The 17,503-nt window shown below is 40.8% G+C and overlaps 2 protein-coding genes across 2 annotated transcripts in view; one reads left to right on the top strand and one right to left on the bottom strand.

Annotated features, from left to right (window-relative positions):
• Window position 1: 1 nt before the first annotated feature.
• On the bottom strand, window positions 2-5,058 carry hexd (hexosaminidase d). The gene is made up of 12 exons (XM_004557547.5): window positions 5,018-5,058; window positions 4,421-4,508; window positions 4,217-4,332; window positions 3,936-4,023; window positions 3,693-3,857; window positions 3,431-3,614; window positions 3,166-3,237; window positions 2,591-2,789; window positions 2,351-2,512; window positions 2,150-2,257; window positions 1,405-1,494; window positions 2-353 (listed from the first exon to the last, which is right to left on the bottom strand). The coding sequence occupies exons 2-12, from the start codon at window positions 4,505-4,507 to the stop codon at window positions 182-184; spliced, it is 1,443 nt and encodes a 480-aa protein (XP_004557604.3). The 5' UTR covers window position 4,508; window positions 5,018-5,058; the 3' UTR covers window positions 2-181.
• The window catches only part of ogfod3 (2-oxoglutarate and iron dependent oxygenase domain containing 3), a 32,182-nt gene continuing 19,445 nt past the window's right edge, over window positions 4,767-17,503 (top strand). The window contains exons 1-7 of the mRNA XM_014409727.3: window positions 4,767-4,972; window positions 6,607-6,833; window positions 8,328-8,403; window positions 8,541-8,583; window positions 11,612-11,676; window positions 12,478-12,534; window positions 12,997-13,150. Of these exons, the coding sequence (XP_014265213.1) occupies window positions 4,905-4,972; window positions 6,607-6,833; window positions 8,328-8,403; window positions 8,541-8,583; window positions 11,612-11,676; window positions 12,478-12,534; window positions 12,997-13,150 (690 nt within the window). The 5' untranslated portion in view covers window positions 4,767-4,904. The remainder of the gene's footprint in view (window positions 4,973-6,606; window positions 6,834-8,327; window positions 8,404-8,540; window positions 8,584-11,611; window positions 11,677-12,477; window positions 12,535-12,996; window positions 13,151-17,503) is intronic.

Here is a 17,503-nt window from a genome sequence, read left to right as displayed (position 1 = left end):
CTAGGGTTTGATTTTTATTGTCATTGTTACATGTAGCTCCATTTACATATAGCAGTTTACTCTCACATAAGCGTAGAACCCTATATAAAATCACTCCTTTGAACTTTAGTGCCAGTGTGTGGCAGAAATTAGGAAGGCTTTATGTGAATTAATCAGCAATGTCAAAGACGGAAAAGTGATTCTATGGCACCATCTCCTTCAAACAGGCTGCAACATCCTCTGTTATCCTCTGAAGAGGAGCTGTTACAGGGCTGACGTGTTCCTCTATCCACTCCTGGACTGTTGAATCTGGGTAGAGACTGGCCATCTCCTCTCTCACTGCCTCCACCTTCTGCTGTAATGTAGCCAAATACCTGCAACGTGACCGGAAGAGAGTTTAAAGCCATACAGACTAAGGTTAAGACTTATCACGATGCTAGCTCACAGGCTGAGCTAAGTGCTAAAATGATTTAAATAACTGTTCTATTCTGCACATGCTTAGCACATATAAATGGAACCACAAAATATGAGTTTCATGGCAGCACTTACTTACAGGGGCCCTTTTTAACTATAGCCCGAAAACAAGTAACTTGTAGAGGTAAAACAAATTTTCTGTCTGTTTCCTTTGTGATTTCTGAAGAAGATATCAGTAAAGCAGATGTAGTTTCATCTCTAGGTTTTTCTCACAGAGCTGTAACTGCTGTAAAACATATTCGTTCTTGCATTAAGGACTTCAAGCCTATCTGGCACCACAGCAAGCTCCTTTTTGTACATGTTTTTCCCAACATCTGTTGCATTTATTATCAGGAAACTGGTGCCATTAAGCCAGTCCTGTTAGATTTTATGGGTAAAAAAGCATCATAAGGACATTAGAATTGCGTCACTTCATATCTTCTGAGCATCCCTTTGAGAATTTCAGGAAATAAAGACATTCTCTGTAGACTTGCTCTGGTAACTAGTTACCTAGAAAGGTGTGTTGCTACCACTGTCACACAAAATCATGTCAGACATGATCCCTCTATGGTTTATTGACAGCATAAAAGATGCTCCAAACTTCTGGGTCTGAAAAGTGAAGCTATTGTGAAGTGCCCTAAACCTGAATTCTTCTCATTGGTCACCATGGAGCGATCCCATTAGCTGCACAGAGTCTACGAAAAATCGCTCTTGGCTCTGACCTCAGCATACATGTAGGATTACAAAGTGCTTGTTGGCCAAACAGGGTCACACCACTTCTTCATTTTGGCTTAGCTTTTGTTAAATATCATGACACATATATCATATAGTTTAATTGAGGTTCTAGTTGCCTAATTTTAAGGATTTTTAAATATATCCTGTACATGCTGTACTTTCTTTTTACTATGACTGCATATTCTGTGTATTTTTAATTTTCCACATTTTGGTAAAACATAAGGAAGGTGTGCTCACAGGGATGCTTGGTTGTGAATCTGCATGGTGATTAGCGGGGTAACAGTTTTCCTCTGCCGCTGGTATGGGCTAAACCATCCTCTCACAAACCTGCAGAAACACAAGCATACAGTTAAATCTCTACACTGGAAAAAAATAACTCTCGACAAATCTCTAATAAAAATTTATTTGGCACCTGTTAGCTTCACATTTCTAAGTTATACATAGCACTAATGTTAGCTTGTTAGCTAAAAGCGGGCTCTAACTAAAGTTAAATTAAAAAAAGATCAAACGAAGAATGAAAAAATTGTAGTATAACCTTTAAAGCTAATTGTCCAAAACCTAAAATGTAAAAATGAAATTTGTTTTATGATGGCTTCATATTTAGACTTCATTTTATAAACTTAGCAGCATAGCTTACCTCACTGCTAACAGGTAGCCCGTGCACTATACCAAACACTATACCTAACATATCTGGCTGTCTTGTAGTAATTGCCAAAATAGCAACACATATAAATATTTTTAATAACATTTTTAGAATGTTTTAAAATCTGTCTAAAGACTTAATCCATTCCCACATCTCACTGAAACTGTTGTTCAATAACGACATGACTGACTAAATTTTAGTTCATGTTCGCAGCACACAAATATCCTTAATAAAGTGGTACACTGTGCACAAATCATAGATGCTAGCCTACAGACATGAGGCTGAATTGGCATTCAATTCCATTTAAATGAAATGTTATGATCATTTCCCATAACTTACATGCTGTTTTCAAAAAATCTTATATCTTCTGAATTGAGGAGTGCATTGAGCTCCACGATTAACTCAGCCAGCCTCCTTCCTGGGAACACTGTGTCAGGTACACATGTCCTGAGGACCGTGGGGAATAAAATCCTGTTAGCTTGGAGATGCATACATAGATACAGTGATGGTGTTGTTTATTACAACGGTGTTAAATCTCACATTCCCATGGTCTCCACCTCCACTGATGAGATCCCCAGCTTCCCGGTTACTTTGCTCTGGGCCTCAGCACTGAACTGTCCGTGAAGGAGAGTCTGGAGACAGACTGCTAGTGATGGAATAGCCACTGGGATCAGCTCACACAGCACTGACAGATGGTCATACCTGATGAAGGGTAAATGATGGCCCACATAAACATCTTATTTTCCTTTTACTCCGTGGAGAACGTCCTCTGCTTCTTACCTTTGCCAGCCTGTGATGGCAATACCCTTTATATTTACAGCAGGAGACAAAGAAGCAGCCACCTTCAGCCACTGCAGGTGATTATCCAGGTGTCTCTGCGTGCTGGTCACACAGGTGTAAACACTGGTGGAGCCTTTAAAGGAGCTGGCTGCCCAAAGATCTGCCATACCGGCACTACAGTACTTCTCCAGCAGAGACACTGAAAAACATAGTTTGAGAATATTCAGTGTTTATTCTACTTACAAATGTAACTTAATGAATAAAGCGGATATATAGGTTGAATTTTTCCCAAGTCTTTAAAATGTAAAAATGGCCATTCAGAATTTCAACTTAAATTAGTAAAACAAGCTCAGTCAATTTAAGATAACATGTTGAATCATCATTAGGTCACATATTTTTGGTTGTATTTACTCTGTTCATTTTTACCCCTCATTGATATCAAGTTCTTAAAGCTTCTGCATTTGAAAACATTCTGTACTAGCAAAAAGAAAACTTACAGAAGGTGAATTATTAGCCTGAAGTCAATAGTTTTGCAGTGCACTGTTTGATAATGTACATCTGTGTACTTTACCTACCAGTTTGGGACACATCCAGGTTTGGGGTGTAGTCCCACAACATAGGCTGGACGAGTCCCACTAAACCACTGGCTTCCATATGGATTAAAAAAAACAGTAATTAAGAATATTTTATCATAAATAAATACAAATCATTTATACTGTACAGTTTTAGCACAAGAGTCTGAAATGTTTTTTTGTACTAACTTTATTGCAAAGTGGTTTTAGACAGTATTTAGACCCGTACACGTACAAGAACTTCAAACTACCCTGAATATCACCTCACCTTTCAGTGTGTCCAGGCTCATGCCTCTCATCATATCATCCCACATTATGATGGTCATATGAGGCCACGCCTCCTTGACAGCCCTGGCCACCTTGGTCACATGACTTAAGAACAGTTGCTCCACTGTACGCCCAGGTGAAGCCAGCCACAACTTGGACTCCTCGCCCTCACCCAGCATGTACACCTTGAGGACGCGAAGACGAATGTAAGAGATTCAGTTATACATAAACAACTGGTTCCCCCCTGAAGACTGACCCCTCACCTCATCTGCTCCAATGTGGAGCGTGCTGAGCCCCGGATGCAACTCCACTACCTGCCTCAGCATCTCCATCACCACCTTCACCCCCTCCTCTCTGTGGGGGTTCAGGGTTCCCACGCAGTGTGCCACCTCTCTTAGGTGCCACATGGATCGGTGCTTTAACACAAACTATGACAGAGATGAGATGAGCGCAGGGGCGACACAGAACTCCCATCTTAAAATTGAGCCACATGCGACACACCTCACCTCCATGTGACCAAATGTCTGCACGAGTGGGATCACCTCCATCCCCTTGGATCTGGCGAATTCCTGCATAGACAGCACCTCATCTCGGCTGAAAGTACAGCACGCAAAAATCAGACAGTCTGATAAACCAAAGCATTTCTACAGCAAGTCTGCACTTAAAATATCTCTATCAAACACAGGGAGGGTTATGATTTTATTAGAGGATCTTTTATTGTGAAAAGAGATTAAAAATCCACACACAGTGAAAACTATTTAAGAAGCACTAGATCCCCAAACTGCACCTGTAAGCAGGTTGTGCTGTTGCCTGGAGCAGCTTCAGCTCCCCATCATAAGGAAACACATCCTCATACTCCACCAGCAGGCCATCCACTCCCAGTTCAGAGAAGAGCTCGATCAGCTGAGGATGTTAGCACACATGGGGAACTAAAAAGTGACAGAGCTGTAAATACTGTTCATGTTGCAGCAAGACCCGAGTGGAAGCTTACCCTGTGCAGGTATTCAACTCGTGGAGGAGCACCTTTTAAGTCCAGGTGCACCACTTTCTTCCCTTTAGGCCAAGGTGGACAGCTCATTCTGCATGCATACACAGAGCCCCACTCACTTGTACACTTTAATCACAGATGAAATGTTAATATTGTGGCGTAAGCCCGTTCTCTTACTGTTTACTATCAAAATGATGATAACAGCCGAGCTACCTACACTGTAGCCTAGCTATGTTGTTTTCGCAGCTATGCTCTGTAAGTGCAACTCAAAGAGACCCGAACGTGGTCCAATAGAAAAAAGGCTTTCCCTTCCCCGGAGCCAATAGGATTGGATTATACGGGGCAAGCAGGAAGTAGAGAGTTTCGGGAGCTTGTACAAGCTGTTGGCGGGGTGAGCGGTATGGTTTAGTGGAAGAAGGCAAGAGACTGCGGCCGTGTGTGACTGTATGCGTTTCTAAATGCTACGTAGTAGATGTTTTAAGGTGGAATGGCTCCAGTACGGCAAAGAAACGCGAAGGGTGCGAATGCAGCCGAGATAGAGAAGAAAATTAAAAGGTGAGCTAAAAAAAAACAAACAAAAAAACGTGCTAATGTGCTCACCTGTGCACGGCTGTACGGTGTGAAAGGGGAGTGTGTGCCAGTCAGGTGCTGTCACCGTGTTTGACCGCGATGAAACGTCAGCTGGCTAAATGCTAAGCTAATGTTAAAATAACACAGGTATAGAGTGTTCAGGTGAACCAAATACTTTTAAGTTGTGCTTTCCTGTACACAGTTTTCTCATAAGTGAATCAATAATATGCACATAATATTTGCATTTCACATAATTATGCAGTGACATATATTGACTGAGTATTAATGCCCGGTTCAACAATGATCCAGCCCCAACTAAAAACTTCGTCATTAAGCATGTATTATATGTATATGTACACTGCATATATACTGCTTAAAAATAAATTAAGGAACACTTTGAAAACACATTACAACTCACTGGGGGGGAAAAATCATGTCATAACACTGATATGGACTGGGTAATGTGTTAGGAGTGAAAGGATGCCAGCTGTTTGATAGAAATGAAAATGATCAACCTACAGAGATCAAAGAAACCCCAAAAAATCTAAGTGGGGAAAAAACGCAGCAGGCTAGTTCACTTTGACAAAATTTCATTGCAGGAACACAAAATAGTACTCAGTAGTTTGTGTGGCCCCCCGTGCGCTTGTATGCATGCCTGACATGGTCCTAATGACATGATGAATTGTAACCTGGGAGATCTCGTTCCACATCTGGACCAGGGCATCGCTGAGCTCCTGCACAATCTGAGGTGTGAACTGGCAGCAAGGTTTGGACCAAAGATAACGTCCCAGAGGTGTTCTACTGGATTTAGATCAATAGACCTAAATCCCTCCATGGATTTTCCTCCTCAGACTGTCACTGACCCACCGGTCATTCTGAAAAACGTTACAGGCAGCGTAATGTTTTCCACGGCTTCACCAGAGTCTTTCAGGCATGTCACATGGGCTCTGGGGGAACCTGCTCTCATCTGTGGGTTAAGGACCTTCTATGGCTCTGTCTAGAGTTCCTACCTGTCTCCATGCAATTTCCTTCATGCTCTTGAAGCTGTGTGGAATGCAAAACTAGTAAAAAAAAGAAAAAAACAGCCAGAAATAGATGGGATAAGACAGATAAGATGGGGGAAAATGTCAGTGGCCTCTACCTGTAAAACCTGTGGTTCCTCTAATGAACCAGTTGTAACTAATTAACTGTTCAATATCCCAGAATTTTGATGTTATTAGTGTTATTTAGTTTCCACTGATAGATTTCACTACTTCAACTATTTGTTCATCAATTTAAGGCGGTTTTTCATTTATAGCCACATAATTATGTATTTCACTGTTATTTCAAGCTAATATTTCTTTAGCCATGACATTTAATGAAGAATGTCATTTGTTTTGAATTTGCCATGCAGTTTCTGTGCATTAGAAATGGAAACAAGTATGAAACAATACAATCTTGGATTTTCCTATCATACACACAAATGTGGGAATCTTTTTAGAAGTCAAATAATTACTCAGTACATCCCTCTAACTGTTACCTGAGAGAGAAATGGCTTTAGTTCATCTAAACATGTTATGGAAGTTCTCTCAGAATTCAACTTCAGCTAATTATCTGGAGCTTTTCTCTGTCTTGGTCAGAGGTAATGCACTGAGGCAGGGATCGTCATGGCGGGGGTCCCGTTTGCTTGTGGCCTTGCTGCTGGTCGCTTTGTCTGCATGTGGGGCGGCAACGTGGCTGTACATGACCTCTTTGGACAGTGACGTCACAGAAACTCTGGTCAGCCAAGGGGAGCTGGTCGCACCTCAGCCCAGAGTCTACAGCGTCCAGTGCTCTGAAGACTATGACAACTACAAACGCTACCCAGGTAAGGCTCCTGTTCTTACTGCATAATGTCAGCTAATCAGCTGACACTCCTGTGCTGAGTAAACATGGCAGGGTTGAGGCTCTGTCTAGTTAATGAATAACATTTTAATCCAGCAGCACATTTTTGGCTTTAAAATCAAACTGGAACTGTTATTAGTTTTTCACAATTGCTTTTTTTAAGTTTGTCAAATGGTTTGATTTTAAAGTTTCCTCCACTAGATGGCAGCATAGTACAGTATCTCTTGCACATCTCTTTACAAGGCTCTACAAAGCTACAGTGCTTAAGGTGAAGCCCCAAATTTATGTACTTGTACCCAAATATGCTAATTGCGTCCATCGGTGTGTTTGTGGTTTGTATCGCTGCATCTGTGCTCAGGCCTTTATCACGGTAAAAAGAATACAGCTAAGAGTCAACATCCCCCTGTTTTGGAATGAGTGGCAGACTTTTTGGAAATCTGCTGCTGCTTGGATTGTGAGTAATGTGGCAATAAGTGATTTCTTTTATTACTTATAGCACTGATCACTCTATTAAAAAAGAATCTATTATGCTTTTTCTTTATTTTCTGGCATATATCTACTGTTATATGATGAAGTTAAAAACTTTTGTCAACATGTAAGTAATCCCTGTAAGCGAAAACTCGAAATGCTCAGTTTTAGAAAGTTTTTTTTGTTTTCTTTTACGTTTTTCTTTGTATGATGTCAGTGGAAATCTGACCTATTCTAGTTTTTATTTTGACTTTCTTTTAAATTCAGTTTAGCTTCTAGAGTGGATTTTCTAGTTTCACTTCAGTATTTATTGTTGTAACCCTGCTGCTTGGGCAGGCAGAGGACACCTAAGTTTGTGAAGAGGATAGCTGGAGAACGAGGTGACGGAAGAGCTTCAAATCGATACCAAGTTCGAATCTCAGCGACCTCAAGGTCAGAGGTCAAGTTTTGAGGGGTAGTACTGGCAGTTGCTAGTATTTTTATGGTGTTAAGTCCTAGTTTTGTGTTAAGTTTTAGTTTAGGTTTTATTATTAGTTTCAGTATTGTTTTTAAAAAAAATTATTATTCTTCGTAGGGATGAGGAGGAGGAGCCTGATAATGTTTAATCTATTCTAGATACAGAGCCTGCTGTCCTGTCCAGTTGTGTACTAAAGTGGTACTGTACTGGTGTGTTGTAGAACAGAAGTTGAGCATATCATGTGGCACTTTTGAAGAACTGTTAATAATCTGCATTCCCAGAAGTCATGGATAATTGATCGAGGCTTGCATCTGTATTTGTTCTCTCTAAAACATGAGGGCTGCCCACAGCTCAAACTGTGCCTCTCCAGTGCCTAAAGATAATGAAGTGAGAAGCTTTAAGCAAGAAATTATACCAGTCAAGAATCTGGAAGTAAGACTGGACATGTTTTGGCAGTACTGCTTTTATTATTACCCACTTTCCCTGTCTACTGACAATTATTTTTATGCTCCTGTTGTTTTTGAAAACCTCTCCTGGCCGTCCTCTCCTCAGGATGCACCCCTCAGAAGTGTGGCCGTGCTGTCACAGACGGCGTGGTGACGAGGGAGGAGGCTCAGACACTCAGGAGGTAAACAATGTCATTCTGAGAGCGCTGGGTCTCATTTCCCTCCCTTCCCTGCTACCTTTGTGCTTTTCTCCTTCATCATCTTCTGTGTTTTGTGGTGCAGCTGAATTATTCTCTGTGCTTTTGTCTCTGGCACACAGGTTGGCTGAGAGGGGGCTGGCTCTGGCTGGGTCAGAGGGAGGAGTGAGTATATCCCCAAATAATGCTGTTGGAATAACATGACAGTAGGGCTGCCACAAATGATTATTTTGATAGTCGACTAGTCACGATTATTTTTGCGATTAGTCGACTAATCAGATCATCATCCATTGGACGTAAAACGTACAGCTTGATGCACCAGCAGCATCTGCTCTTATATAACTATCATTAGCTTACAGCTTTAAGTGTTTAAGGTCTGTGCTAACTAAAAATAAAGACAAGATGATAGTTTATTAAATTTTAATGAAAATTGCAGATTGTTCGGTGAAGTTTAATAAACTCCTTGCTATCTAAAATATAACAGGACACCGGAGTATATTCTCGAGCATCTCACACTTCTGATAATCAGCTGTCTGCTTGACGTTTATTCAGCTGTGTAAAAACTATAACTTTGATCTCAGACAAACCGATTCACTCAGGAACAAATAAAATACTAAAAAAGCCAAACAATAACATTTTAAGTTATCTAAGTGACTTATGTATGTTTAACCTGAGTAGCGAAAGACAGCGGTGGGTTTGAAAACGATTTGCTGGGAGTCCGGTGTTCTAACGGCTCCAGTTAGCCTTGCCCCCGGCTAGCTATCGAGCTAGTGGGTAACAGACGTCTCCGAAAACGTCGGAGCGCTTTTGAAAATATGTGGTGTTCTGATAAACTGAGCAGATATTTGAGGTTTACACAGCTACATTCTCGCCTGAAAATATGTTAAACGTTTATTTTGTGACCCAGAAAGAATAATAAGAGTAACATTAAAACTAACTAGCTGCCGCCATTGTTGGAAACTGAGCTGGGCTGCGCTATGAATTCTGGGACAGAGCTACTTCTTCTTCTTCGGGGTTTAACGGCAGCTGGCATCCTTGTACATGCAGTGCTGCCATCTTCTGTTTCAGTCCGTTATTACACTCTTAAATCCTGCTACTTATTCCTGCGTCTTTTGGGATCTTACAAAGCTTCAAACGACGCGTCGACTATTAAATCAGTCGTCGACGATTTTGATAGTCGACGTAACCGTGACTAGTCGACTAATCGTGGCAGCCCTACATGACAGTGAAGCAGGGATAACCCGGCTATCTCTGAGACAGCAAGCTTTCAACAAGTGCATTTATACAGGATTAAATGGGTGGTTCGTGTTTTTAATACTAATAAAGCATGAAATATATTAACAAACAGCCTTTGAAATTAAAACTAACATGAGAAATATGGACGTCACTCCAAAACATCCACTCCCACCTCGTTTACTCAGCTTGAGTGTTGATTGTACGTTGCATTAGAGTTTTTGTATCATGGCTGGTATATTTTTATAGCCAGTTTGATATTTACACATGTGTCCTATAACTTGTAATGAGAGTGCATTCATGTGCAGTGTTGTGAAATTCATCCTATCGTGGTAAAGTTTCATTTTATAGACATTTCAGTCTCTTTATAGATACAGAAGTATTAGAGGAAGATGACAGAATCATTTTTTTATTAGTAGTGAAAGAAACTTTACCCAGTTAGTAAGATGGGATCCTCTCATACTGTCATGTTGAAACTGATCTTATCTTATCTTATCTTATCTTATCTTATCTTATCTATCTTATTTATCTTATTTAGAAAGAGGGACAATGCATATTAATGAACATTTTAACAAATGCAAATGATTATAGCCTATACCCTTAATTTCCATCTGCAGACCCTCTGGCAGGTTGGTGTTACACACAAGTTAGTAAAAACATACAGATACACTATTTACAGACAAAAAGGACAAAAACAGTGATGACATCATATTAGAACAAACAATGACAAGAAGAGTGGACAGCAGAGGACAATATAGAGAACAATAACGGAAACAGGAAAAATGTAAACATTTGTTTTAAGAGACACATTTTTCTTTCTTTTGCCAGGAAAATGAGAACTGGGCACATGTGCAAATATAGATGGAAATGCAGTTTATAAGGCAAAAACAATTCTTTAAAGCTTAAAAGTCAGTATTTGTTTGACTGCTTTATTGTGGGTTTTGTTGCAAAGCAGCAATCTGCAGAGGGTAAGCTTTAATACAACAAGGTAAATGAGCACTGAGGGTGACTATGAGCAATCTCCCTTCAACTTTGTATTCTACGTCAAAATGATCCCACACTGTTCAGATGATTAATGTATGCATTTGTCTACATCCATCTGGGAGTGTGAGCAGAGCTTTTGAATAACCCATCCGTCTTTAAAAAAAAAAGAAAAAGCTGACAGGGGAACAGAAGGAAATCCAGCTGTTTTTTTTTGTTTTTTCTTTAAATAAAAAAATAATTGAATCTGTCATGGGCTGTGTGATATGTAAATGACTCGGTATGTAATGGCTTCTTTTGAGAAAGTCTAAACAGTTTTCTTAAACACCCGGGCACTGTAGTTTTTAGAAAACTAATTGGTATGTGGCACATTTATTAGGAATTAGTGTCTGATGAAGTTTTATCAGCAGTTCTAGGAAGCCTGTTCAACAACAGGAATGTGTATGTGCTGTAGTTATTACATCTGTGTTTTTGTTGGATGTGAATGAAATAATACTCCAGTATGAACCTAGAAAGCACCACTGCTGTAATGGGCCCTCTCAGCACTTGAGGGCAGGCTTGAGCAATAACTAGAGCTTTGGCTCTTTTGCTGTGGAAGATGAAACTGGGACTGCCTGGATGTTCCGGGCACTCTCCAGTAATGCTTTCCGCTCCCCCCAGGCCTGGTCCACAGCCAATAAAGGAGCTGTTTATGGAGTGTTAAGACACTCACATGAACCGAGGGGAAGCCACAGAGAGACTTCTTTGAAAATGACTTATTTTCAGATCAGTGTCCCCGAGGAGTTGATAAGCAATAACAAGTAAAGGGCAGAGGGAGAACGCCCCAAAAAGGCCACTGAGGGATCAGTGTTGACCCTTGAAACGGTCACTGTGTCATGCTTGTACCAGTGCACATCAACACTTTGGAATTATTTGTTCAGCTGACTTGTTTTTTGTTGTTATTTGCACACATTCCAGTTTTTTTGTTTGTACCCTGCAGGCCTCCATACTGGACCTGCACTCTGGAGCCTTGTCGATGGGAAAACAGTTTGTTAACATATACAGGTGGGAAAGTACATCAGTTTTTTTATTTGTTCTTCTATAGATCGACACAGAAACTGTGTAAAAAAACATAGACTGTTCGTTTTTATGAATGGGGAAACTATCCATAGAGGCCAAACTGTGTTACATACCAGGCTGAAAACATTTTAACATGCTGATTTATGGGGACTGACTCCGTTTTGGAACTGCAGATTTTGGCGCTTCTGCATTGGCTTCATTTTACAGCCCTAGACACTCGGTACTTATGTCTACAAGGTTTTTCCAGTTTGTTCCCCAGCAGGAACCACCTACAGCATCATGTGCAGAAATCTAGTCGTAGTATCGAGTTGACAATCAATCTTAATGATGACGGACTCTGTGAGCTGAACTCTCCAGGTTCAGCGACCCGCACAAATCTCATTCATCAGCGCTGGTACAATCAGTTTTCTGCCTCAGTTTCCTTCCGTCGCTCTCTAGTCACATAGCGCAGGTGGCTGACACGAGATCCTCAGGGACCATCTGGCTGACTTTAATCAGGAAACAGTGACGGTGGTACTCCCAGCTCACTTCCCACCCGGTTAGCCTCCCCTCCGCTGGGGACTTCCTCATGCGAAACAGTCAGATGTTCAGAATCTGTTGCGTTTGGACGGTTGGGTGGGAATACCTGTCTGGATAATGGTGCACTGTGCTGTGAAATATTAATTTCTCCTAACAGATCCCATCTCCTCTGCTCTGTTTCCCCCCCTGTCCTCCTCTCTGTGTTTGTGTCTCTGATTGGCTGTGTCTGGACCTGCCTGTGGTTGTGCGGTGGGGATGTGACTGCAGGTATTTTGGGGAACGGCTCAAGGATGTATTCACACAAGAGGATTTCCAGCTTTACAGGTGATGAAGGAACCGTTATTAAAAATCTTTCTGTATATTTTTAGAGTTTAAACCAAAAAGAAACACCTGAATTTTTAAAATGGTTACATACGCAATGTTAGTTGTTAATACATGTCCTGTTTTATTTGCATCGATAAAATACAACTATTACATCATTTAGATGTACACATATTTAGGTTTCGTTGTTCCCAATGTGCACATACAACCTTTCTATTATTAAAAAGTAACATAGAACTAAAATGACTGAACATTGTCACAAACCTTTTGCTAATAGCAGTTTTAGTGCTCGAGCGTTTGTGTAAATATCAGTGCTTGTTGAGCCCTGCAGAGCTTTATTTGGGATATTTTTTAAAAGCTCGAGCAGCGCTGCCTGACGGCGTACCCCGGTCATAAATCATTCTGTTTGAAGAAATAAAGTCAGAGCTTTCAACCTGTCATATTGTGTCTGTTTATCCCCGGTAGAGATGTGCGTGGGCGAATCCAGGAAGTTATCGCTCAGACGTTTGGTTTGGACCCAGCTTTGATGTACCTCACCAAGCCCACCTTCTTCTCCAGGATCAACAGCACGGCAGCCAAGACCCAACACGACGAGTACTGGCACCCGCACATTGATAAGGTAAGGCACAAAAACCGGATCCTCGTCTGTTTTTCAGAACAAGCAAGAAAAACTAAAAGAACCAGTCCGACATTATGTGTTGTTGTCAGCGACGTTACCTTGTTAAGTTTAAAGCCCTCCACAAGGTAGGTTTCATATGGTAGGCTAATTCATTAATCATTAAATTAACAGAATAAGGAAATAAAAATGAATTTTTACTAATGTTAGTGAGTTATCTCTGTCCGTGTCAGTAGTCTGTGCAATAGAGGCAATTAATAAATTTTATATTGTGGTAAACACTCACTGGAAACCTCATTAGGTGCATCTGTTCAGCTGCTTATTAATGCAGATATCTAATAAGTCAATCACAAGGCAGTAGCCTAATATATTCAGGCATGTAGACATGGTGACAGCAACATGCTAAAGTTCACATTGAGCATCGAGATGAGGACGAACGGTGACGTGAGTGACTTGGAACGCGGCATGATTGTGAACTTGTTTGGGTATTTCAGAAACTATTTATGAACTGTGGATTTTTTTTCCCAATCAATCGTCTCCAGGGATTAAAAATAATTTTTCAAATAAAATAAAATATCCAGTGAGGGAATCCAGTTTGTGACAATGTCTGATGCCAGAGATCAGAGGGGAATGGGCAGACTGATAGGAAGGTAACAGTAACTCAAATAACCACTTGACCTGTGACTTTGACATGTACTGTCAGAATTTGGTAGAAATGACATGAAAGCATGGATCCTTCCTGCTTTCTATCAGTGGTTCAGACTGGTGGTGGTGTAGTGGTGTGGTTGATATTTTCTTGGCACAGCTTTGGTTTGTAATAAGATGATAATGGCTGCAATTACAGCCTCAGGGCCTGAATTATCAAGACTGTTTATAGACGCAAAACTCCGAGTGAATATTAACAGGACAATTTCAGTGCCGGATTGCTGAATTATCGAGATAGCAGCTGAGCGCAAAAAAGCAAATGGTTTCTTATTGAAGGCTAAAGTCAATTATCTGGCAGAGAGACCCCCATAGAGGATGAAGATCAAGTGAGATTAGAAAACAGTGGCCCCATGGATATTGTGTCTCCAGTGATTCCATTCAGGTTAGTAAAAGGGTGTATCTCATTATCTTGTTGAACTGAGTGGGAACCTTTTTGCAACATCAAAGCAACAGTGAAAATGATCTCAAGGCCTCTCCACCCACATCTTGTTCTCACTTAAAATGTATTGTAGACTTTTCTGAAATGAACAAAGATCTGAATTTCTGTTAAGCTCAGTTTGTTTGCTACTAGGTCACTTTCAATGAAGAGAAAGTTGCCAGTACTGGAAGACTTTTCCTTTTACCTTTAAGCGAGGTTGCAAACATGTAGTGCCAAGCCCACTCCGGTCTGTATCTGCCATATATGTGATAGTGATGGGAATTCCAGCTCTTTTTAGAGAACCAGCTCTTTTGGTTCGGCGCACTAAAAAGAACCGGCTCTTTCGGCTCCCAACCGGCTCTTCAGGTTGTTTTGTTGCTTTAATTAATTTTTTATTATTAACAACAATATAAAATTATGCACAAAAGGAATTACTAATGTAAAAAAAAGTGGTTTTATTTATATATGTTTATATATAAATATATACGGTGGCCCCTAGAGTACAAACACGTACAAACTCCAAAAAGCACGTACAAATTCCAAAGCACGTACCCCTAAATAGGGATGGGTATCGAAAACCGGTTCTTGTTGAGAACCGGTTCCCACTGTTTCAATTCCTTGGAATTGTTTGCCATTTTTGCAAACGATTCCCTTATCGATTCCAGTCGCCCCGAATGACGTCACCACGTTGCGGAGCGTCATTTACCTGGCAGGAAACACGGCGCCTAAGCGGCTCAAACGCTCAAAAGTTTGATTACACTTTACGAGAACGGATGACAACAGGGCAACTTGCAATACTTGCAAAGTAGATATTTAATTTAAGGGAGGAAACACTACGAATATGCAAAAGCATTTGCTCACAAATACGCGATGACCTTAAATGAATGTCGTGTTTTTAATTCCACTCTGGACTCGTGAATCTCAACCCAGCAGCAGCGGTAACGTTTGCACGTCCTCTCCCGTTAATGCGGCGGATAAATAATCAACTAACAGTGCATATTATGTTAGCGCGATCTGTCTTATTACAAAACCTGCCATTGCTGTGCATTTAGGTGACCATGATGAGAGAGACAGACAGAGTCTGGCTCAGATGCTGGCAGTTCTTGCTGCAGTTTACCATTAGCGTCTCCTTTCAAGCCAGGATAGACGAATGTCACCGAGCAGTGACTAAGTTTCTGGTGTGCGTGCCACACCAGAAACTCCCATTTACCACAGCAGATGCTCCGATTTTCGGTAAGTGAATGTGTTTAATTGTAGGCAGGGACATTACTGGATATTCTTGTGTAATTGCTACAGACGAATATTTATTTTATTATTTTACATTTACGATTTTCTTTCCTGGGGACCCTGTGACACCCCATTGAAGAGCCGTAGGCTGGATCTCTTAAGATCTCACTGTTGGGTTTGTAAGGCCATGTTACTCCTAAATTTCTATCTTGTTCAAAGAGAAGATATAAAACAAAGTTCTAAGCTATTCGACCTTAGTGTTCTCCTTTTTTAAAAAGAATCGAAAATGGAATCGGAATCGTGAAAATCTTATCAATACCCATCCCTACCCCCAAACCCAGGTTGATTTTCAGAAAAATCAAAGGATTGATTTTAAGTGTGCCGTATGTTCCCAAAAAACACGGTATTAACGACGGCCCGCTAGCATGCGCTACCAAAAAATGCTTTGTTGCGTATCTGACGGACGAAAGCTAAACCAGTTCCACACCACTGAAGTTGCAGCACTTTTGCAAACCGATTCTGGTTCATCAGTTTCATTCAACGATTCGCTTTCACCCTTCTCATTCTCCGTCGCCGCCATGCTTTTTCCGCCATGTGCGTATGAAAACAAAGGCACTGCGCATGCGCGCTTTACCCATATTCTATCACGATATTTCATTTTCTTATCGTTGCCCAACATTATACCGGTATTACCATGAACGGTATGATATGGCCCAGCCGTAACACCTACTAATATTTTTTGATCATCCCTTATACCATCAGTTCAGCAGTTCTAAAACAGCTGCTGTTTCACATTTAGACATGGTTTTACATAGATCATGGCTTCAAATAGGTGACATTGCCATGCAAGGCAGGTTGTTAATTTCCTGTAGCCCATGTCTCTGTTATGTAAACTCTTCACATCCTACATCATTCAGTCATAATTTCTATTCATGAGGTGCAGCTTTAAAGCTCGCTGCTTTAATCTCGCTCTTTCATTTTACACTTTGGTCATTGTCATGACACATTCTCTGCTCTGCGTTTGAAAGAAGACCTTGAGGCAATTTGAGTTAGATGTGTTTTGATAGGAAAAGACCAACAAACTTTTAATGGCTTACAAATTATGTTATTAAGAGTGAAAAATGTGTTAGTAAGTAAATTCTGAAATGAGTTTTCTTATTGGAAGAATTTCTTCTTGTATTTTTTTTAATGTGTTACTGAAGAGCTGGTGAAAGAAAAACACTTTAAAATGTAAGAGATGTCCCTGAATGCTGCTTTTGCAATCGTGTTTAAACTGCACGTCAGTCTGAATATTATTCTGTGGTTCTCCTGCTACACGAGGCAGAAACGACATGTTTCTGTTACGTGTTCACTTTGCTTGTGACGATCGTGCTATCTTTCTAAGATTATTCTTGTTTGCTTTCGCTTCATCCTTGGTGTATACTTAACACCTAATGTGAGCCCTGTGGCCATATTAATATTTGCCACCTAATCGTCTCCTGCTGGCCTTTGACAGCTGGTAAAACTTAATCAGAAAGAGCCACTTTTTCCCCTCCATCTGTCTCTGCTGCTATTTTGGGGCTAATTGTCCAACCCAACTCTCATTTAAATGTAAATGGCCCTTGGCTGTCTTGGGTGGTCGATTTTTCTTCCCATCGATCATAGCACTGATACGGTGTCATAGCAGCAGTTGGGGTGTGACAGCACAGAGAGTGTGTTTTATCTCATATCTGGAGTTGTAATGAAATGGAATTGAAGGTGAAGACACGAGTGTCAAGTAGTCTGTTCATTCCTGACCCTTCCTTGACTTTTGCTGGAGTAAAGCTGCACATCAACTTACTAACATGGTAATCACCCTGGATTTACCCTGAAATACAACCGCTCTGATGCACCCACCAAGGATAATTGCACTCTCTTCAGACAATGTTTGCAACTCCACCAAACAAACGTATTGTCACCAAACACTCAGATCTTTTCACAGCCTCAAATAGCACCTGGTCCATTTTTTTTTACAAAGGCTGTGTCAC

This window comes from Maylandia zebra, linkage group LG8 (genome assembly GCF_041146795.1).
Source record: "Maylandia zebra isolate NMK-2024a linkage group LG8, Mzebra_GT3a, whole genome shotgun sequence".
NCBI classification, from domain to species: domain Eukaryota; kingdom Metazoa; phylum Chordata; class Actinopteri; order Cichliformes; family Cichlidae; genus Maylandia; species Maylandia zebra.
The sequence above is the reverse complement of the archived record's forward strand: the minus strand, read 5'-3'. Positions and strand labels throughout refer to the sequence as shown.